The 24,192-nt window shown below is 45.3% G+C and overlaps 1 protein-coding gene across 4 annotated transcripts in view; it reads left to right on the plus strand.

Annotated features, from left to right (window-relative positions):
• The window catches only part of Atg14 (autophagy related protein 14), a 250,050-nt gene that overhangs the window by 17,750 nt on the left and 208,108 nt on the right, over positions 1-24,192 (plus strand). For all 4 annotated transcript variants that reach the window (XM_075678510.1, XM_075678509.1, XM_075678511.1 and 1 more), the window contains one exon: positions 16,793-16,835. In XM_075678510.1, the coding sequence (XP_075534625.1) occupies positions 16,793-16,835 (43 nt within the window). The remainder of the gene's footprint in view (positions 1-16,792; positions 16,836-24,192) is intronic.

A 24,192-nucleotide genomic window follows, 5' to 3' on the forward strand; every position in this document is an offset into this window, starting at 1 on the left:
TGGAAGTATTGGTGCGGGTAGTATCAGCCTATTGTGCCACACTATAATTGTGGCATCGTGACGCATGCATCACCTGGGTACCCAAACCAAAACTGTCCCACAGAGACAACTGCTACAGTACATTATTATTCAGGGTGGGCTGGCACATGCCAGCTTTTAAAGCAAAGCTTTATCTCTTCCTTCGACTTTTCCACTGCCGCCGCTACTGCTGCCTGTACACCGCGTCGGGGAGTAGTTCAGAACATGTGTATACATCACAGGAGTGCGGCAGATAGGAATGACAACATGAGAACTTAGTTTGGACCTTTGTACTGCGTCAAATGTACGCAATGCCCTCTGGAGCTCCCTGGGCATTGCCACATTAGCCTCTTGACTCAATTATCTCAATTATCCGTGACTCCCTGCAAGTGCATTGCAGAAATTACAGCACTTGCTTTTCTATATACTAATGTGAAAGTTCAGAGGGAAGCTAAATAGAATGACACAGAGGAGGGTGAAGTGGAGGCAGAGAATGGATAGAGCCGACGCAGTCGTGAAATGAATGAATAACAGCCTTGCCACTTTTCCTCTACAATTCCCATACAAGGTGGGATTAAGGAAGAGGCAAGGAAACACGGATTACAATAGGCATGACAGCAGTTGCAGGCAAACAGGATAAATTTAAGTTCAAGGTATAGTATGATATGTTTCTGCTATTTCTGAAAAATAAGTACCATGTAAATTTCTCAAGCGAACTTATGCTGGACGTGCAGAAGCAGAGCCACATTAAAGTGCACTGTAGGGTCCAGGTGACACTACATAAGTGGCCACACATCAAATGAATACTTGCCTGCCCGCCGCAGTAGCTTTGCGGCTCTTTGCGGCTATGGCATTGCTCGAGGTCGCGTCCTTGATCCTGACCGCGGCAGCTGCATTTCAACAGGGGCAAAAAAAAAAAAAAAAAAGCTTGTGCACTATGATTTAGGGGCATGCTAGAGAACCATGGTGTCAAAATTAATCCGGAGTCTGCAACTACAGCCTGCCTCATAATCCGGTTGTGGTTTTGGCACATACAATCTCACAATCCAATTCAAGTTTAATACAGTCGAATCTCATTATTTCGAACACGCTTAATTCGAACTTTCAGTTTATTCGAACTGACGCTGTGGTCCCGTCAGTTGTATATTCCAGTGGGCGAAAATGCCAGATAATTCAAACGTGCAAGCATTTGCAACGGTTAATTCGGACACGCGGTGCTCTGACAATGCTCTCAGCAGTGCGCCAAATCACGTGGCGGTGCCTCTGACCAGCATTCATCTACTTCCACCATAGAGGAAGAGCTTAGGAGAGACTCCTCGATGCCATGTGCAAAGAAGAAAAAAAACATGTGGTGCAAATTTGTGTGCAGGCGCACATCACCGATAACTCTGTTAGTGATGGGTTAGTGACTTCTATTACTGTCGTGGCAATGCCATGTACCCCATAAAGTCAAAGTATAATAACGTCTGAAATTGCACACGCAATAAACTCTCGCCATCCGACTTTCCGGATTTCCTGCCATGAACGCATCTGAAACAGCATGAATTGAAGCCACCGCCATTTCGATTATCGTGCCGTCTCGAACCTGCGCTCTTGCACGCAGATCTGCTGGCAGCCGTAGTCACACCGCGGCAACGCTATGCCTAGCTACTTCAGATGCCAAGCTTCTTGCTGTTCAGTGCCATGTTTTTCATTGAAGCAATTTGCTGCTGTTAGCAATGGCGCTGACTTTGTAATCCTCGCCAATGGCGCATTGCATAATGCCGGTTCCCGAAAGTCAACTTCTCCCCAATATAGAAGTCTTACGTGGCGAAGCATACCAAAAGTTCAAAGGGGCAGTTGTCACGGGACATATTATGTTTCCTTTAATAATACACGTATACACGTAGTACACGAGCACCGATACACCTATTAACTGACAGTAATTTATAAATACGTGTGAATAAATCATGAGGAACTCTCCACTCATGTGTTAGCTCAGTGCACATGCACCACTGCAGGTAAGTCCTGCATTCAATTAGCTTCGTTCTGTTAATTCTGTTCATTCAAAAAAATTTTCGGGCCCATTCGAGTTTGAATTATCGAGTTTCAACTGTACTTCTGCCACAATGCGGTGTGCTGTGTGAGGCAATGACAATGCTCAACCGTCTCGGAGGTTATGTAGTATGGCACACAACGCCTCACCTTCCCCTGTATGTTCTGTAGGCTACACAGACAAACAGCTGTGGTGCACGCAAGGTAACGTTTAACATCAACTCGCCACTCTCATGCCAGAAGAAATTAAACATTCACCATCAACACTTCTAATTATTGTTAATCAAAGCCAACAGCACAGAAAGCTTCGCCTACATCGATTCATACGGTACGGGGGATCCACATGATTTTTGTTGTTGTTTTTTTGTGTTTCCCCAATTTTAGAGTCCTTGGGTTTTCATTTAATAAAAAAAAAATGATGAGTCAGAAATTTCATTTGAGTTACTCCTACAAAAGCCAACTGCAACAAAATTTCACAGTAGCTAGATTGGTAATAAATGAATAGCAAATACTACTCAAGCAATCTTGGGAAAGCTGCAGAGCCTGCAATTGTCAAATTCTTTTATCACCAACTTCTAAATAGCACCCAAGCAGGTGGCGTATGCACCTGGTGGTTAGCGGCTGTGACTCACTCGCAACATCACCTACAAGGTTTTTCCACATGCTACGGCCGCTACATAATCTCTGAGGTCATGCTAAAGAGCCGTATGTTCTTTAGTCATGTATCATTTCCAGCATGGAATAATAGTGGCATTGTTTTTTCAATTTCGATATCAAAAATGCCTACTTTTGTAAGTGTTTTGTAACACATTCACATGTATTTCAAACAAAGCTTTGCGGAGCAGCTGCTCTATATCTATACTGTCTAAAACTAGGCTTTCTATAAAGCCCTAAATTTTGTTGCAGTTGGCCTTTAAATGTTCCTTAAAGGCCAAGTTATACTCGGACGTTCTCGTTGCGCGGGCGAGCAGTGGTTGCGGTCGGTTACGTCACGTCACTGACGCCGCGCCAAGTGCAAGTCCGACGCTCTACACTCCAACCGGCTGCCGCTGCACTGAGCACCCAGAGATCGCGCGTTGCCACAGCAACCGTCTCAACGCATGCGCAGAGAATCAACACCGCGGACGTGCGCGCCTGCTGTTTTCTCGAGGTCGTGTGCTTCGTTGACGCGTCCCAGCGCGGCCGGCGAAAAATAGGAGCGGAGCTATTCATGCGCCGGAGACGTTGGAATGCGCCTGATGGTGCTAGTCACACCAGTTGCGTCGTGTCGCTGGTGTATAGATGCCAGTTTTTCTCCACCGTGACGTCGCTGAGTTCAATGCGCACGCGCATGCTATGTCGGCTTATATTTGTGCCTTAACAGAGAAGTGCAATACTGCATTCAGAAGTAAGCAAGGACTCAAGCTGGCACTGCTTGACAAATCTGTCTGCACAGGAGCAGTCCAAAGTGTTGGAAATGACATCTTGGCCACAACGATGCGGCCACTGAACATAAGAATGAACGTTTGATCTTAATATTCACAGCTTAGGATCGAGCTATTCCAATCAGTAAAGGGAAAATCAAATTAGAGAGATACCGGTCTGTGCTGCTTTTGTGTTACTCTTTTGCTACCCCTCTAGGTGTACAAAGGTTTGACTACTTGGGAAGAAGCCAAGGACTGTGCAAGAATCGTTACACCAGGAAATGGTGGGCTTCATCATCATCATCATCATCATCATCATCATCATCATCAGCCTGGTTACGCCCACTGCAGGGCAAAGGCCTCTCCCATACTTCTCCAACACCCCGGTCATGTACTAATTGTGGCCATGTTGTCCCTGCAAACTTCTTTATCTCATCCGCCCACCTAACTTTCTGCCGCCCCCTCTTAAGCTTCCCTTCCCTTGGAATCCCGTCCGTAACTCTTAATGACCATCAGTTATCTTCCCTCCTCATTACATGTCCTGCCCATGCCCATTTCTTTTTCTTGATTTCAACTAAGATGTCATTAACTCGCGTTTGTTCCCTCACCCAATCTGCTCTTTTCTTATCCCTTAACGTTACACCCACCATTCTTCTTTCCATAGCTCGTTGCGTCGTCCTCAATTTGAGTAGAACCCTTTTCGAAAGCCTCCAGGTTTCTGCCCCGTTGGTGGGTACTGGTAAGACACAACTATTATACACTTTTCTCTTGAGGGATAATGGCAACCTGCTGTTCATGATCTGAGAATGCCTGCCAAACGCACCCCAGCCCATTCTTATTCTTCTGATTATTTCCGTCTCATGATCTGGATCCGCCGTTACTACCTGCCCTAAGTAGATGTATTCCCTTACCACTTCCAGTGCCTCGCTACCTATTGTAAATTGCTGTTCTCTTCCGAGACTGTTAAACATTACTTTAGTTTTCTGCAGATTAACTTTTAGACCCACCCTGCGGCTTTGCCTCTCCAGCTCAGTGAGCATGCATTGCAGTTGGTCCCCTGAGTTACTAAGCAAGGCAATATCATTAGCGAATCGCAAGTTACTAAGGTATTCTCCATTAACTCTTATCCCCAATTCTTCCCAATCCAGGTCTCTGAATACCTCCTGTAAACATGCTGTGAATAGCATTGGAGATATCGTATCTCCCTGCCTGACGCCTTTCTTTATTGGGATTTTGTTGCTTTGCTTATGGAGGACGATGGTGGCTGTGGAGCCGCTATAGATATCTTTCAGTATCTTTACTTGTCTTGTCTATACCCTGATTCTGTAATGCCTCCATGACTCCTGAGGTTTCGACAGAATCAAACTCTTTCTCGTAATCAATGAAAGCTATATATAAGGGCTGGTTATATTCCGCACATTTCTCTATCACCTGATTGATAGTGTGAATATGGTCTATAGTAGAGTAGCCTTTACGGAATCCTGCCTGGTCCTTTGCTTGACAGAAGTCTAAGGTGTTCCTGATTCTATTTGCGATTACCTTAGTAAATAGTTTGTAGGTAACTGACAGTAAGCTGATAGGTCTATAATTTTTCAAGACCTTGGCGTCCCCTTTCTTATAGATTAGGATTATGTTAGCATTCTTCCAAGATTCCGGTACACTCGAGGTCATGAGGCATTGCGTATACAGTGTGGCCACTTTCTCTAGAACAATCTGCCCACCATCCTTCAACAAATCTGCTGTTACCTGATCCTCCCCAGCTGCCTTCCCCCTTTGCATAGCTCCCAAGGCTTTCTTTACTTCTGCCGGCGTTACCTGTGGCATTTCGAATTCCTCTAGACTGTTTTCTCTTCTATTATCGTCGTGGCTCCCATTGGTACTGTATAAATCTCTATAAAACTCCTCAGCCACTTGAACTATCTCATCCATATTAGTAATGATATTGCTGGCTTTGTCTCTTAATGCATACATCTGATTCTTGCCAATTCCTAGTTTCTTCTTCACTGCTTTTAGGCTTCCTCCGTTCCTGAGAGCATGTTCAATTCTATCCATATTATACTTCCTTATGTCAGCTGTCTTACGCTTCTTGATTAACTTCGAAAGTTCTGCCAGTTCTATTCTAGCTGTAGGGTTAGAGGCTTCACACATTGGCGTTTCTTGATCAGACCTTTTGTCTCCTGCGATAGCTTACCGGTATCCTGTCTAACGGAGTTACCACCGACTTATATTGCACACTCCTTAATGACGCCCACAAGATTGTAGTTCATTGCTTCAACACTAAGGCCCTCTTCCTGAGTTAAAGCCGAATACCTGTTTTGTAGCTTGATCTGGAACTTCTCTATTTTTCCTCTTACCGCTAACTCATTGATCGGCTTTTTATGTGCCAGTTTCATCCGTTCCCTCCTCAGGTCTAGGTTAATTCGAGTTCTTACCATCCTATGGTCACTGCAGCGCACCTTGCCGAGCACGTCCACATCTTGTGTGATACCAGGGTTAGCGCAGAGTATGAAGTCTATTTCATTTCTAGTCTCGCCGTTCGGGCTCCTCCACGTCCACTTTCGGCTATCCCGCTTGCAGAAGAAGGTATTCATTATCCGCATATTATTCTGTTACGCAAACTCTATTAATAACTCTCCCCTGTTATTCCTAGTGCCTATGCCATATTCCCCCACTGCCTTGTCTCCAGCCTGCTTCTTGCCTACCTTGGCATTAAAGTCGCCCATTAGTATAGCGTATTTTGTTTTCACTCTACCCATCGCCGATTCCACGTCTTCATAGAAGCTTTCGACTTCCTGGTCATCATGACTGGATGTAGGGGCGTAGACCTGTGCGACCTTCAGTTTGTACCTCGTGTTAAGTTTCACAACAAGACCTGCCACCCTCTCGTTAATGCTATAGAATTCCTGTATGTTACCAGCTATATTCTTATTAGTCAGGAATCCGACTCCTAGTTCTCGTCTATCCGCTAAGCCCCTGTAGCACAGGACGTGCCCACTTTTTAGCACTGTATATGCTTCTTTTGGCCTCCTAACTTCACTGAGCCCTATTATATCCCATTTACTGCCCTCTAATTCCTCCAATAGCAATTGGAGCAATGGCGGGCTTAGACATTCTTAAAGAATACTTTGTTAGTCTAGTAAGCTTTGTTATTGTCCCTTTTTGCTGTAACATTCGTCTATTCGAGGAGAGGCCGACGACCGCGCAGTGAGGGTCAGAACGGTAAATGACAGAAATAATATTAAGAAGCAGCGAGATAGAAGTGTGGATCAACAAGCAAATGCCGGTAGCTGGTAGTCTTGTAAGATTAAAGGCAACCTGCAACAAAATTTTTAACGTCATAAAAATTTCACATGGCTTAGGTATAGAGCAGACTCAGTGCGAAATTCTGCATTTAAAATACGAGTGTGTCACAAAAGCTCACAAAAATCGATGTTTCTTTTTACTTAAATAGAGTAAATGTGTGACACCATTGTCCCCCACCAGAAGGGATACAGAATGTTGAAAACCAGCGTGGCTCCTTGCCATGACTTCCAAGATTAGGTGGTGCCCACTGTGTGCTCAACATCTCGGAGCCAGTGGGCTGCAATTTACACCACATCCACCAACATCCAGCATACTTGGGTGTTGTTTAAAAGCTAGTAATAATAACAAAAATTAGGCAACGACCAGCCCTGCAGCTTTGCCATGCTTGCTTCAGTAGTATATTGTCACGTGTTAGTGACTGTGAAGAAAGCAGCCAAACTGAGAAAGTCAAAACTAGTGTTTTATTGGGCGAACTTGTGCCCTCAAAAACAGGCTACACTCAAAGAACGGCGACAGCGGCGAACACAGTCAGCGATCGTCGAAAATCTGATCAACGGGTCAAGCGTGTCGGCTTTTATACATCAATCGTCGAATGTTCCAGACTAATCGCTGGGACCCGCGTGCCTTCCACAAAGTTCTACATTATTCACGTGCACACATGCAATCAGATTACACAAGGTTCGGTCACAGACAGCGGATGGAACCATCGATAACATTCCAGAAACTTCCCACACTTGCAAGCGTGTCCTGCGCTGTGCGATAACATTTGTTAGGTGGTGAAGTTGCCCGATGAAGACAAGTACACGTGTGAATATACTACTACTCACTTATAACCAACTTAACCCCAAACGAAATTTCATTGTAGTTGGCCTTTAATGGAAAGAAGAAGAGTTGGGCAGGCTATGTATTGTGCGGAGCAAATAACCAGTGGTCTGTGAGGATAACAGCAGAAGGGATGAGTCACATTGTTGAGGGGGCAGCAGAGGACTGTGGTGCGACAAGATTGCGAAATTTTGAGGCAGACAGCTTAAAGGGCCCCTCACCAGGCCCCATAGCAAATTTTGGCTAGATGCTGGAAGTTGTTATGTGTCTTCTATGAAGCGTTCTGCCGCAAAAATGTTTCAAATCGGCTCATTAATAGCCGAGATAGTAATATTTCAGTGTCGCGAACCCATGATTTCAGCAGGTGAGCTCCACTGCCAAGCGAGACACTCTCTCCACTCGTGCCGTCTAGCCTGAGCAAGCAAAATTTCTTCCCTGCATTCTCCCATACTGGACCTTGAGGATCGCATGATGCATACGTCATGGGCCCCGTTTTCATTTTTTTAATCCTTGCTTTTTTTCCTTTTTTATTTCTTTTGTGGCATTGCGCGTGAGCTGTTGTGATTGTCTCATTTCGTGCAGCGTACGATTTTGAGCGCTGTGCGCAAGGATACATGACTATGCCAAAAAAGTGAGGCGTGCAGACAGGATGCAAAAGAAGAGAAGTGGACAGACAACACGAACGCTGGCGTTTGTGTTGTCCACTTCTCTGCTCTTGTGTCCTGTCTGCATGCCTCACCTTTTTTGCATAATGAATCCTTACCAACTAGGTCAGCTTTTTATCATTCTAAGATACATGACTAGCGGTATAATTCAGTGCTACACGAATACTGAGGCAGAACAGGCGGATCGCAGAGCATCATTATGCAATGGAACACGGTAGAAAATGGAATAGTTTTGGTACCTGCGCACCTGACTGCATGACCGTGGGAACAAGCAGACGAAGCGAAAGTACATCTCTCTTGCTTCACTGCAAAGTAAAACAAAAAACACGCAGACGTTCCATTTGCATGTTTTATTATTTCTCTAAACTTCAATTCGTCAATTCAAGCTAGAGATCACACAAGTAACAGATGTTGCTTTGAATAATTCTTGAAGTCACGTTTAACCACGAGCAGCGTCACACTGCAGACACCAGTAAGTAGGCGCAGGGATATGAGTACGTCACCGTCCGGCTTCGAGCACGGTCGCCGCGAGAGAAAGGGAAATTGGTGTTCGGATTGAAATTTCAGATCTTTCTGCGATGCGTAGGGATGCGATTCTTTGCAGACATGATTGTTAGCACGCATTGTATGCTCTGCACTTGTTAGCTCAAAACTGGCCAGACCTGGTGAGGGTAAGGCAGCTGGGCAGAGTCTTGTGAGAGAAGTCTTTGTCCAGCAGTGGACTCGCTGCAAGCTGATCACAACTGGCATTTAAAACGTGTCTAGTGGGGGAAAATTATTCTGTGAAAACGTTATGGCCTACAGGCCATGTGATTGAACTATACACTGAGCTCGCACTCAACAATTTGTGCTTCAGTGCAAGGATTGTTGAGTGCGAGCCGATAGTCGCAGAGCTTAGCTTGCTCTGTGAACTTGAACAATGTATAATTCATTGCATATGCAATTTTGCGTATTCTGCCTCAAATTTTCAGGGAATTTATTTTCTTCAGTATAACCTGGACCGACCAGTAGTAAAGCTATAGGTCCAACCAATATTGTGTGGTGTCTTACTTTGTTGTATACAAATAAATAAATGAATGAACGAATGAATCCTTTTTGCACTGTACAGCTAACATTTTATATTGTGCCATTTGCTATTATGTGGTTAACGAATACCAATTTTGTGGGAGAAGGTGTGCTTAGGTGTGCTTAGGTGTACTTAGGTGTGCCCAATATAACCCTGGTATACAATCACATATTTGATCAATAGAAATTTTACAGCGAAGCTGTTAGCCTCTAGTTGGTCAGGATTTTTGGCGGTGGCATCCTCACGGAAGAAAAAAAACCTATAACGATTGATGCAAAATGTGCATATAGTGTTTGGTATCACGCAGACAACATACGGTAAAACCTCATTAATTCGATGTCATCAGGACCGCAAAAAAATCTTCAAATTAAGCGGGTTTTCGAATTAACCAAACGCACAAAAAGGCTCAACCCAGGCAAAAAATTTATCTGCAGAAATGCGTTACCTTTATTCGGCGATATTTGGATTACCTTACTCTTTCGTTACCACACCTATTCAAATCGATCACCGGTGAACAATGCTTTAGATCACTGATTTTGAATGTTGAAGCCATTTCTTATCCACTTAAGGCCATTCAGTAGTTAGTACAGGCACTTAACTTTCGGAATCAATTGAAATTCTCGTGTTACGGCAATGTTGGGATTTTTTATGGACCTTTTCGCGAACTAATGTGTGTATGTTGTTGCGAAAGGAGGCGTGGCTGTCACCTTCTGCCGGGCTCGAGAAAAAAAGCATACCGCTCATTATTACACTGCACTAGCATCAAAATTTTGTAATCAAATTTATTTATTTATTTATTTATTTCAGATACCCTCATGGCCCACAGGTCATTATTGAGGGGAGTGGTACACACATTGCAATAAATTTGTACAAAAGGAGACAACGCATATATATAGAACATATATATACCGGGACAAATACATAATTCACAACCCGGAACATGAAGCGAGTTCAAAATTTATACAATTTCCAAGAAACGTTAAATCACGCACAAAAAAAGTTGAAAATTGCAAAACGCCACCATTAGCACAAACACGAACACAGCAAATCTGGGGGGAAAATACAGAAGGATGCGCATGATAACGAGAAAAATGGAAATGGAACCAAAGCTATGACAAGCAATAATGTGTTGATAATTTCTTCTTAAATTCATCAAAATCTTTCGAAAGTGCAATATCCCATGGTAGCTGGTTCCAGTCCAACGATGTTTTTGGAATGAAAGAATTCCTGCAGGTTGTTGTACGGCACTGTGAAGCACCAACTTTGCATGGATGATCTAAGCGGGATGAAACATGTTGGCGGCGTGAGTAATGTGTCTTTAAGGGTGGAATTCAAGTGGAAAATTTTAAAAAACAGACACAGGCGGGATATTTTTCTGCGCGTTGCGAGAGGGGTTAGTGACAATGTGTTTTTCATTTCTGTGACGCTGGACAAACGATCATAGTTACGAAGGATGAAACGGGCTGCTCTGTTCTGTACGGCTTCGAGGGCGTCGATAAGAGAGTTAGTGAAATGAGTCCTAGCAAGTCGAGAACTTATCGCAGGCTTTGCTGTTCGACAGTGCTGAGCAGTGATTAACCGAAAATGACGCCAGCTGTTCACTAGTGAACGTTGGTTTGGAGTCCGAGTCGTTTTATTTCGCCAAAGTGTATTTCTGAAGGTCTGGTGCATGTTCAACATGTGGACCTGGCATTTTCAACCAGTTTCCAAGAGTTTCGGTTTCACTTCTCATAAAATCCAGGCAAGGGGCGCTGCCGGTGTCAGTGCGCAATTATCAAAAGTCGCTCCCATGGCTTTGTCCTGCGCGGCTGCGTCGTGAGAAAAGAGTTGTGCTCCAAACTATGCAGCACTTGCACTTCAATTTAGTGGTAAAAACTCGAGTTACGATTGCGAAGATGACAGCAAAGCAGATTCAAGCTCTGACGGCAATCGTGTTTTCAGTCAGCATGGGACATCTGCAGCTCTTCACCGGCGAGTTTACGGCCTTGAGAGGTCTCCTTCCTTGTGTGCGCTTATCTGTCAATCTTTTTGCATGACCCGAGAGCTGTACTGATCATCTTCAGGGTGCATACTTCGCTGGGTTAAGATGTGCTGCTGCCATTGGCAGCAAAGAAACTTCCGTTCACGCCAAGAAGGCTGCCCGTAGCACATCTCACCCCAGAACAATGCATCAGTGGAAGACAGTTTACTAAGGCGCGGGATTTCTTTCTACTCTTCTTCTTGGTAGAAGTGATAAAAACAATCTGCAAAAATACAAACAGATATGCCTGGATGCATAATCTTGTAGTTGCCCAGCTACGCTGAGAGCAATCGGTCCTGGATGAGGTGCATGAATCTAGACAAACTAGGGAAGTATTCCTTGAACTTCTCAGAAGATGCCGAAAAGGTGGAACTGCAAAATCTGTTACGAGGACCACAAAGTTGAACAAACACCAGACGTTTTGTAGGAAAAGTACTGAGTGCACCTATGCTTCACAAAATCCAGGGACTGCTTCACTGCATGGCATGAGCAATCAACTGGTCTTAGTTCTTTTTTGTATCCAAAGAATGTCATTGTACTGAGCATTTATTTTTTCAGACACTATTCCTGGGTTATTTATCTTTGAAATGTATATTCTGAATTTCCTTTGGTTTTGTAGACATCATGTTTTTTTATTGTTATTTTTATCAACTGGCAGCAAAAATGGCGTTTTCTAGAATTTTTGTTCTCCCCATTAAAACATTTTTTGTTTGGCAACATACGTTTCTGGAAAGAGCATTTCATTATGCATAATATGGTATGTTGCAATGTGCGCTGTAATATATTTGTAGTGGCAAATTTTTTTCCAAGACCTATAAAAAATGACCATTTTCTCGGGGTAACGAAAGAGTTAATGTAATCAGAGATGCTGGTTTGCTGCGTCCTGTAGTTCGAGGCTCCAAGGGTCATGTTTTCTAGTTGGCCAACTATGTGCAGCAATTGAGAATTTCCACCGTGGCACTCAACAAAACTGCGGATAACGTTCAGCAATCCGATAACTTCCCCGAGAATGGGTGCTCGGGAGGGCTCGTTTGTGTTGTCGTCGTCGCTGCCATCACACATGGTCGCGTCAGCAGTAGCTTCACTCTCCAAGTGTGAGTAGCACGTTTGGTGATCAGTTTCAAAGTTCAGATACTAGGCGAAGCCGACTGCGCCGGATTTGCTATCGTCTGCTCAGAGTGCATTGATACGGTTGCAATACTCGGCTCCTTCCTCATCAAGGGCACATGAATAGTCAGCATCAGCATCGACGGTGCTTTCCTTCGAGAAGCCAACGTGTTCAAAACACCGCATGATCAAAGTGGGTTCCACTTGCTTCCATGCATACGCAATAAGACGTATGTCCCTGAGGAGGTCGATAGACTTCTCCTTGCCAGTGTCGTAGCAAAGGAGCATGCACTTGAGCAGGTGGGGGCGGTAAATCTTCCGCGTGTGGTGAATGACGCCTTGGTCCATTGGTGCTTGAGATTGATGTGGTGTTTGGAGGAAGAAATACCATCCTGATAGCTTTCAGGTGGGGGATGTCACCATGCGCTGGGAAATTATCAACAACGAAGAGCACATTACTGCCTGTGGCCGCCAACTTGCAGTCAAGCTGCAGAACGTAATCTTTAAATACTACACCCAGGCTTTCTTGTCGTGCCGGTAGATAAGCTCATCCCTCGGTGGCAGCCATGCATTTCTCAAGCAGCGAGGCTTCCCACTCTTTCCAACTACGAGTAGCGGCAGCTTGTGTTTACCACACATGTTCGCGCCGAACAGAACGGTAATTCCTTCTTTGCCCTGCTTTCGACCCTTGACTGCGGTGTCCTTTGCTGCAGCATCTTGTAAAAAAGGGCTGCCTCGTTAAGGTTGTACACATCGTCTGCACCGTACTTGCTAAGCAACGGAGCCAACGTGTGTTTCTTCCAGCCGCCAACGACTCTCTCGTTTGCGCTGCCGCTCTCGCCACAGACGGCTACGAAGGTGCAACTATTGCGCTCTGTAAAACAGCTTAATCATCCATTGCTACACTTGAACTCTTCGTGCCGAAGTTGTAGAGCCAAGTCGTTGGCCTTCTCCCGCAGTATCATTCCATTGACAGGAAGGTGGGCTGCATTTGCTTTCTGCAGCCAGCGAATTAAAGTTGATTCCACATCTTGTTACATGGGAGCCCGTACTCGCGACTGCTTCGAAGGATATGTCTTGCTGTAGACCTCCAGTGCCTTCGACTTGTTCTTCAATATTCTGGGCAATGTCGAGAGGGGCACGCTGTACCTTTCAGCCAACTCGGTCTTGGAACATGTGTTCTTACCCGCTACTTGGATCAAGCAAAACTTATGCTGCAGCATTAAATTCTTATACTTTGGCATCTTCGCTCACTGGCACTTCTGCACAGTTCCGAAAAAAATAAAATAAAAGAACACGATGTTAGCTGCAACACCTCTAACCACCGCACACAACGAGACGGCGCAGACCGGCGTTGTGCGCACACACTTCGCCGCAGGCGCGGAGAGAGAATGGGCAAACGGCAGCCAGTGACAGCGGCATGGAACACATGCTGACGCTGCGACCGCTGCAACTGCGAGGAGCGTGTAGAGTGGGGGACGAGAGCTTGTGACAAAAGCCAGTGTGCCCGCTGCATTGCAGTGAAGCACGTGTTCTCTCTGCAGGCGCGTATTTCGACGGTGTGCGGGGTGTACTGTGGACCGATTTTTGTGCTAGCAGTGCTACGGGTTGGGCGCTTCATCTATAAATAATCGCAATTGCTATGTGGCATCGCCTTCCTGCTCTGAATGGCCATCGTTTCGTCGGGTTTGATGGGGATCGGGGATCACCGCATAGCACCCCAAATCTTCGAATTAACCGGGTTGGCCTAGGCCGCCGGTTTGAATTATCCGGTCAAATTTACATTGGAAAATACGAGACCGCAGAAAACCTTCGAATTAACTGAGTTTAAATTAACGAAGTTTTACTGTACAGCACATCATTCGTTTCAATAAAGAGCAAGCACAAAACAAGCATCCAAACCACCTCATTGATGATAAGGTGCTCCTGCTAACAATGCGAAGCACATAGTGCTCCCCACATCCATTTCACGGTAAGGATTCCTGCAAGCTGCTCCAGCAATAGCAGCTTGTGATGTGAGGAGTCGCATCACTAACCTTTCATTTATAAAAGAACCAGCCTAGAAACTGATTTCATTGATATTGAAGCACCACTATAAATAGGTGATCCATAGTTAGGACTCCTGAGGAGCGACGTGAATACGAGGAGCGGCAAAGGGAAGAGTAACAGGCATACGAGCAGTGGCGACATGCTGCCAAAATTACCATTACTCCCATTACTCGATTACCATTATTCTAAAGTAATAAAGCATTACATAGCCCCTCGGCAGTTGTGGTAGTTTTCAGTAGCTTCACTGGACATCCACTTTTGCAGGGCCAAGATAATTTTTGATGCATGAGCATTCGTTGGCGAGTACCCCAGCCCCATCATGAAAAGTGTAATTCCTTGTACCTGCACAAAAATGCATCCTTTGCAAAGTTAAAGGCACACTAAAAGCAAATATTAAGCCAAGCTAAAGTGATAGATTAGTGCTTGAGAATCTCTAAGGCATCAATATTATTGCTAACAGAGCCTTAATAATCGAGAATTGGAGGTAAATGCAGGACATGATTAGAGACTCCCCCGGGACATTAAAGTACTTGCGCAATGACGAAAGTACTCCTGAGTAAAATTCTGTCACTAGTACTCAACCACTCGTTGCACAAAACACCCTTGCATTGTATTATAAGATGAAATAAAATGCTACTTGTCCAGTTCTGTTTTACATTTAGAAAAAAGAACTCATTGAAATAACACTAAACGACGGTGTGAAGGCTGTTTTCGCTCGACTCCGGGCTGCCCACGCTTTCGTGTTTCAGTAGTTAGTGTGGTGCTACGCTGGTTTTGCTGGCACACGAAACTCGCCCGAACTGCAAGTATAGAAGAATTCAACTTCCATGTGATGACGCGGGATGCCCGAACAGTCTATGCCACTTGACCAAAAAGCAGCTGCAGCGGCGAATCTGCCGCTCTGTCTTTGCTCGGTACTGCCGTCTGTCGGGTGTTGTTTTACACACCGACGGCAGCAAAGGGTAGTGATGGCGTATGCAACGTCACCACTCTTCCAGTTCGGTGGCGGGAGATTTGAATTTCTAAATAGGTATTCTGACCATTCAGATGCAATTTTCTCGTAAACTAAGTCTTTTCTTGGCACGAAAAAAGCGTTGTGAAGTTTCTGGAATGGTATTTAAACAGCCCACGTTGACTTTGCATTTACCTTTAGTGTCCCTTTAAGACATTTTACCATTATGATAGTATGAATGCAGGTGACTGGTACCTTTATAAGCGATAAGGAACAATAAAAAAAGAAATAAAAGGGGATACCCCTAGAGATACACAGGACTGCTTAGGAAATGCATGGGGACACTTACAGTAGGGGTGGGCCAACTGCAATTTGGGTGTCAGCCAACTTGAAATTTTGAGGTGTGTCAACTTAAATTTGGGGGTGAGCCAACTAAATTCTTGAAGTGGGCCAAGTTAAATTTGGGGTTGAACCAACTTAAAATTTAGGTGTGGACCAACTTTAAATTTTAACAGGGGTAAACTGATATTTGTGGGTGGGGCAATTGAAATGTAGAAGTGGGCCAGTTTGAAATTTAAACAGGGGTTCATCTTAAATTTGGGGTTGAGCGCACTTGAAATTTGGGGGTGGGCCAACTAAGATAGGGGGCTGGGCCAACTGAAATTTGGGAGTATGCTTACGCATGCTTACACAACTCCAGTGGAGTTTCTGCATTCTTTTTTGCTGTGGCAGGGATCTCAATCAGGTACACAATTATTGTGTAGTTGATGGTGCGACCAAATATCGTCTGGTCAGGTAAAAATAATTGGGAATGAAGCAGATCACTGACCGTAGTCAAAATGATGTTTTGAGATCCATACGGATCCCTTGCTCATTATGGAAAGCTGGCTGTGCAGGTTAGTAGCCTTGAGTGCAAAATGCAAAGCTGGAACGTAAACATGATTGGGTGTGACAGATGATCTGTTCGTTGTCTTTCTTGTAGTTGGAATGATGAAAGATCCACAATTAAGCCATGTCACATACCGCTCTCTGTCTACGATGTGCGCAATGTCCCAGTTTATGTCGTTAGCAGTCTCCTGGGCATGCTCTGCGAGGTTAAGCTTGGTAGCTGACACATTCTGTACGCACGCACGCCACGCACTTACAGATGCCCATGCAGAGGAAACGTCATTTTGCTTAGACTACGGCTTCTTAGCAACGGTTACTGTGCTGTCACACGGCTGTCATAGCAACAAAACGTTTATTCCCACATTTGTGAGAGGATGATGATTCTTGATTCTTTGTTACATTGCTGCTGACAAGCTTCAGGTGTAAAGTTTTCTCTCTCTCTCTCTCTTTCTGCTGACAACCCAGCATCCTGGAAATGTCGGGACCCATGCTGAAAAAGGAGGAACTGGTGAGCAGGTCACATCCTTCCTCTCTGCTGGCTGATGGAAACTGAAAAAATTCAGGAAAGTGCTAGACATCCTAAACATGTGTGGAAACGTATTTGTTTAAAATGCCCTCAAAATCAAGAGATTAAAGAAGAGATTGGCTACAGGAAAAAAAAAGTTGCAGAAATAGGGAACAAAATGTGTTATAAATGTGAAACAAAATGTTGCTACATATCATAGGAATTATTCTAAAAAGCATCACAGCAGCAAAAGAAAAAAAAAAGACTATAACTATATAGACAGTGTTTGGCTGTGTGTAGTTGTCTAATGCTTTGCATTTGCTATGAATGCTTTGCCATTAAGGCGAAACTGCAACTTTTTTTAAAAAATCCCATGTGGCAGTTAGGGCTGGTATGCCTTTTCAGGCAGACAGGATTTGTACACCTCCTCGAAACCTTTGAAAACTCTTGAATTAGAAAGAAAAGATTCAAGGGCCCTTAAAAGTCCTTGATTTCCTTGAAAACTGTGGTTTGGTTGCGACTTTTGAACATTAGCTTCAGAGCTATGCCATGGATACTGTCTATTTGGAAACAGTGATAGTTATTTTCTTTTGAGAGTGTTGTTGAACAATTTCAATGTGGTGAGCCTACGGCCACCAAGGACAGCCTTGTTTTAAGCCCCCTTTGCCCTCGTGGAGCTGGACAAAGCCAGATCAAGTGGCCAAGCCATGCTACCATCTTGTTTTGGTACAAAAAAATAAATTGTTTGGTCACACAGCGCCCATCATTACTCCATTTTTGAGCTCTAGGCTCTAGAAATGCTTGTCTGAAAGTAAGAACCGGCTTTAACACAAGTATTTTTGGCTGAAGTTGAACACTAAAAACCATCACGCTGGAATCTTTTGGCATCATTACAGTGAGAATTAACTTAGAACTGCAATCTGAAAAGCTTGAAGCATATGTCCAAGTACGTGTATTAGCTGCTATTTCTTGCTGCTAAGAAAAAGGAGATTTTACTACTTTTCAGTGTATGTGTACAAATAAGGCTTGTTTCCTCTGCCTTTAATTTTGGCCTTCAGCATCCTTGAACTGTCTTTGAATTCTGAGTCAGATGTTCTGTATGAACCCTAAGTAGATTTCTGCAAGAGGGAGAAATTACTTGTGCGAGGAATCAGTGTCCTGGTACCCGATTAGAAAAATGCACTAATTTTGTTTTTAATTTGCTTTGGGGCGCATGCGAAAATGACAAAATTGTAGCCAAGCAGTAGTGAAGCTACGTCTGCTTGGTAGAAGATTTTACTAGCACCATTATTGAGATATCAGCTTTCAGAATGAGCTGTAAAATACATTGCTGTTCCAGTTAAGATGTCTTGCATATTGTCATGTAGTAGTGATGGCAAAGAACACAGTAGCAATACTGTGAATGACGAAACTAACCTTGATTAGGCGAACCTGTGCCCACAAAAACAGGCTAGACATGAAGCACAACGATAGTAGCAAACACATTTGGCGATCGTCGAAATATGATGTGTAGGTCAAGTGCGTCAGCTTTTACACATGAGTCATCGAAGGTTCCAGAGGAAAGTTCCATGGGTGGTGCCCGCGTGTCTTCCAGAAAGTTGTACACCATTTGCGTCACGCATGCAGTAAGATTAAACAAGCTTCGGTGACAACAGACAGAACCATCGGTAACATTCGAGAAGCTTCCGATGCACATGGGCGCGTCCTGCGCTGAGTGATAACACTTGTTAGACTGTGAAAAGCAGTCACCTGAAAAAGATGAGTCAGTGCACGTGCCATTGTCATACATTGCTGGCAATGCTTCCCTCTGTGCTGGCATTCGCAACCAAAAAAATGGTGCATTGCACGTGAAGTATGCATCACATTAGTTTGATGTAACATGAAATGCCATACTTCTGTGTCGCAAAATATAAAATGTGACGTATTTATTCTGTGAAAGGCATCGTGGACCTGAACCTACTTAAGGGGGGACGCGGGTCTTTAGGACCGAGAAATCGTGAAAAACTCGTTCTTTGAATTTTGTCTTATTCGTAATTATCGGTGCCCTTCCACCCATAGCCGAAGTTTTGGGCCTTTGAGACACCTAGTTTTAAAGAAATTATCAAATAAACGAGCGAACTTGACGTGGTTTCTCGCAAGAGAACGCCCATATTCATCGGCGCCGCCTTTCTTAGCCGTCCGCCATTACGCGGCCATTTTCGCCTCGTTTTCTTTAAAACTGATGGTAGTGCTAAAAGGGACAAACACACGGTGAAAAGACGACCCGACGACGAGGGAACGCTACTGACAACTGGTTTATTTTTGAAAAGGGTTCAATATTTAAGACAATCACAACACATGCGCACAATGCAACTGCGCCAGCCTTCTTTAACGAATAATGATATCGCAATATCGCAAGCAGTCACGGGAAGCGAAAAAATAAACCAGTTGTTAGTAGCGTTCCCTCGTCGTCGTGCTGTGTTTTCACCGTGTGTTCGTCCCTTTTAGCACTACCATCAGTTTTAAAGAATGCATCACTAACTCACCCAGCACCAAGTTTTATTAGCCTCGTTTGAAAAAGTAATCCTTCAGCTCTTTTTCCCGCTGTAGGTGAGCCTCATGCTTCTCGTTCAGGCTTTCCAGATCACTCCAACCACAGATAGCCAAACTGGCCTCCGCAGTATCCCAAATGTAGCCAAAAGCGAAACTTTTGGGCAGCCCAAAAGTAGCCAAGAAGCTTTGTCTTTTTCTGAAGTCATTTCTTAAGCATACGTAATTAATTTTCGGCAAGAATACTTACATACAGTAGAACCCCGCTGTTACGTTCATCGCTGCTGCATTTTCCCGGCTGCTACGTCGTTTTCATCCGGTCCCGGCATAGCTTCCGTAGGATCCAATGTATAAGGAACCCCGCTGTTACATAGTAGCTGTGAAAACGTTCCCGCATGATACGTCGCAACTTAGCACCCCGAACCCACCTGGGCTAAACTAGGCAACGCGCTCCAACCGCCATTTTGGCTTTTGACGAGTTTTGGCCGGGCTTGGCTATAGAACTGGCTGCAAGAAGCCGCACGCCAGTTCGAGAGGCCGCCACTAAGTGGCCATTCGTGAAAAATGCTCTCACTATCATCACTGTGATTACGGTCACCGCATGGTTTTTGGACGGGCCGACTCGCGGAGGAAGGAAATTCGGGAGAGGCCCTGACGTCACTCTGTGTGAAGCTAAAGGGAAGCCGGAAGTTGGCGTTGCTCATGGCGTTGCTCCGCCTAATCGGGCCAGCTCTCCTCTCTTGTTTACATTTCTCGCGAAACTGCGCCGCGCGTAACCGGGCGGCTCGGACAGGCGCGCTCCGCACCAATACTAAACAATCGTTAGCGTGTTAGCATGATTACGCCAGAGAGGGCAAAATTTCCCACAGATATTCCTTCGTCCGTTGCCATTGCCGTGGTGCGGTGACGACGAGGAGCACGAGCCGCATGATGCCGGGGAGTTGCCAAATCCTAGCTTTGGAGAAGCCGTTGCGGCTCTGGACCTCCTCCGCAGGTACATCGCACCTCACAGCGACGCTGACAGCAATGCGGCCTTCCAGGCTATTGAGAAACGTGTGGCGATTTCTAGCGAGCGAAAAAAACGGGAAGCCACCATTCTAGACTTTTTTAAGTCCTAAGTGCACTTTGTGGAAATAAATTGTCTATAGTTGAAGCTGCACTTTTTTCATTCATTTTCGGAGCTTTCCTCGCTGTTGCGTTTTCCCGGCTGTTACGTTGTTTTTGCCCGGTCCGGTGAAAAACGTATAAACAGGGTTCCACTTGAGACACCTAGTTTTAAAGAAATTATCAAATAAACGAGCGAACTTGACGTGGTTTCTTGCAAAAACATCGCAAAAGAACGCCCATATTCATCGGCGCCGCCTTTCTTAGCCGTCCGCCATTACGTGGCCATTTTCGCCTCGTTTTCTTTAAAACTGATGGTAGTGCTAAAAGGGACAAACACACGGTGAAAAGACGACCCGACGACGAGGGAACGCTACTGACAACTGGTTTATTTTTGAAAAGGGTTCAATATTTAAGACAATCACAACACATGCGCACAATGCAACTGCGCCAGCCTTCTTTAACGAATAATGATATCGCAATATCGCAAGCAGTCACGGGAAGCGAAAAAATAAACCAGTTGTTAGTAGCGTTCCCTCGTCGTTTTGCTGTGTTTTCACCATGTGTTCGTCCCTTTTAGCGCTACCATCAGTTTTAAAGAAAGCATCACTAACTCACCCAGCACCAAGTTTTATTAGCCTCGTTTGAAAAAGTGATCCTTCAGCTCTTTTTCCCGCTGTAGGTGAGCCTCATGCTTCGCGTTCAGGCTTGCCAGATCACTCCAACCACAGGTAGCCAAATTGGCCTCCGCAGTATCCCAATTGTAGCCAAAAGCGAAACTTTTGAGCAGCCCAAAAGTAGCCAAGAAGCTTCGTCTTTTTCTGAAGTCATTTCTTAAGCATACATAATTAATTTTCGGCAAGAATACTTACATATTAGTTTTTCTACGCTTGACAATGCATGACTTCCGCGCGCATTGTCACAGAGGCCATGCGGCACGGAAAACAGATGCTGCATAAGCTCCAGAAGTGCAGAAACGCTGGCATTCAGGCAAATGCATGTTAAGGCAAATGCAGTCTTCATTGCAAATGCACTGTTTTATTTTTCCCAGAGCACTAAAATATCACAAAAGAAACAACACACAAATAGTACCGTGCACTAAAAATGCTAAGCAATGGCATGCATTCTGGCATTCAGTATTATTACTTAAAGCTCTTGATAATTTCGCTTAGCGCTACACAGTGCACTAAACAATAAACTACAGAAAACTTCAAGACAAAGTCTAACACAATAGATGGCAGTTGGTACAAAATCTGGTACGATATATCGACATAGAGAAGTATGCTATGATTAAGCATGACAAGCTTATTGTGAAGTGGAACTCCTTGGTCCATACAAAATATCAGAGCTGAAACGGGACAAAAATTCTTGGCCCAGTTTAAAATCCTTGCAGCAGCCTCTGTTCCTGACCAGGCCAAACTTCACATGGAGGAGCGCTACCAATGTCTCATTTGACATTATATTTCGAAGGCCGGTTTTAATGAGCGAGACCTGGCTGAACACACATTCGACGGCGGCATTTGATACAGGCAGTGATAGCAAAGACAGGGGAAGGGTTTGGAGTTGTGTAGGGAACGGATGGCTGTGTGGTGGCTGTGGGCCAACGTAACAGGATATGTTCTACGTTGGCGTTGGAGCAGGGGCGATTTGGGCAGGAATGGTCAGGGCGAATTGCCATGTAGGCGCCATGCGGTCGGCAGAAAATTCAGCAAATTTCAGATGGGTTCAGCTCAGTGTTCTCCTTCCATTCTGCCGCTGAGGTCACCCGCGGTGCACCGTCAATGGGAGCTAAAAGCATCTCATGCTTAAAACGTAGGACGCCGAAAGCTCACATGTGGAGACAGCGACAGTCTATGTTCGCTGGCATGCATGCGCATGTAGTGTTAGTTCGCGGATGGAGACGTGTTTCCTGAGGCCAGCTTTCTTCATTAAAATTATGAAAAGGACGCAAGCCTTGACCTTTTGACATGCATATGTGTTCTCTCACATAGAACTTGGAAATTTTGATTTTGTAGCAGATGCGCTCAATTTCTTTAACCTGCTGTCGTCTGCATTTTGATTCCAACGTACTTTTCATTTCTGCTTAACTATTTTTACTTTCTTTTGCAGAGGAAAAAGATGTAGCCCAAAAATAGCCACATAGCCAAAAGGAAAATTCTGACGCCAACTCAGACAGCAAGTAGCCCAATTTGGCTATTAATAGCCCAATCTGGCAACCCTGGGACTCGCGTCAATGCAGACAAAATCGCAAGAAAGTAAAAAACGAATGCGAGCCCATCATTGGTGGCTCGTGATCATGTGGCAAAATGGAGGCTTCTCATTGGCCCACGCGGCGTGCGCGAAGTTCAGCCACATGCCTGCCCGCATATTGTTCGCGCGTGCCGCCATATTGAGAGCGGATAAAGATGCGCGCGAACCTGTGATATGCCACCATATTGGAAGTACTGCGGCTTCCACAAGTTTGGGAAAAAACGCAGGAAATGCTTTAAAAAGCTAGCGGACTCCTTCGTATCGCCGACGGTAACATCGGGAAATGGTGCGCTATCGGAAGGCAAATCAGTGGAGGCGCCGACGGCCAGCTCAACGACGTCGGGCGAATCTGCGATACCTGCTGCCAGCTCCCTTGGAAGTGGCGGCCAGGAACAGCTACAGAAATTTGACACAACATTCCTCAGCAAGGATGATCGCGATCAGCCCCGACATAAGGCAGACGAAAAAACTGCAGATTTATTGTCTCTCTTGGCCACCGAGTGGAAGCTGCAGACGCTCGCAACGACGCGCTACGACACAGGCTCGTCGATATCGGTCGCGACGTACACGGTTGTCGACATCGATATTGTGAACGAACTGCTTCACAAGACTGTGTGCCAGAAGTACGGAGGTAATAGTGTTTCGATCTCCAGATGATGATGAAGCAACATTTACTGGGCCCGAAATAAATCGGTGGTGCATGCAAGCACCAGACGATGATGAAGCAACATTTACTGGGCCCGAAATAAATCGGTGGTGCACGCAAGCACCAGACGGGGTGGTTCCCTAGTTACGGGACCCATATGTTTCCAGCAGCTCCTGGCCCCTGTCCGTCAGCGTGAGCTGAATCGGTAGGGCGGGGCTGGATAACAAGGTCTCCCATCGCTCAAGGGGTTGGGGATTGGGGGTGTTGGTGGAAAGGGGAGTTCTGTGCACTCTTCCAAGACCTGCGGCAGGGTGCGCTTTTCTCTTCTGCAAAAAGGACAGAGCATATCGTAATCCGCAGGGTACATGCGGTTCATCAGTACGGGATGCGCAAGCGATCCCGCCTGCGCTCGATGCAGGATCGTCTGTTGTTGTCTGGTGAGTTTGGGGTTCGGTTCTGGCAGTCTGCACCTTTCTTCTCGGTACATCCGGGTAATGTCCCGAAAGCTGGTAACCGGGTGCGGTAGCTCTTCCGGCTCATGCTCGGCCCGGATTGACATTTCTCGGGCATGGTAGTCGGCGATGGTGTTGCCTGCTACCTGCGAGTGAGCCGGGACCCACATGAGCTCTATGGCTGTTCCCGGAGGCTTGTGCTTGGCTAGGATGGCTCAGGTCGCGGAGGAGATTACCCCCCTGCGGAAGCTTCTGTAGGCTGTCTTTGAGTCGGTGACTACGGTGTCCACGCTCGGCTGTGCGAGTGCGAGGGCCACTTCTTCGGCAACTGCGGGGTCTGTTGTCTTCAGGGACGCGCTGAGGATCAGCCTGTCTTTTG

The sequence above is a fragment of the Dermacentor variabilis genome, unplaced genomic scaffold (assembly GCF_050947875.1).
Source record: "Dermacentor variabilis isolate Ectoservices unplaced genomic scaffold, ASM5094787v1 scaffold_26, whole genome shotgun sequence".
In the NCBI taxonomy this organism is placed as follows: domain Eukaryota; kingdom Metazoa; phylum Arthropoda; class Arachnida; order Ixodida; family Ixodidae; genus Dermacentor; species Dermacentor variabilis.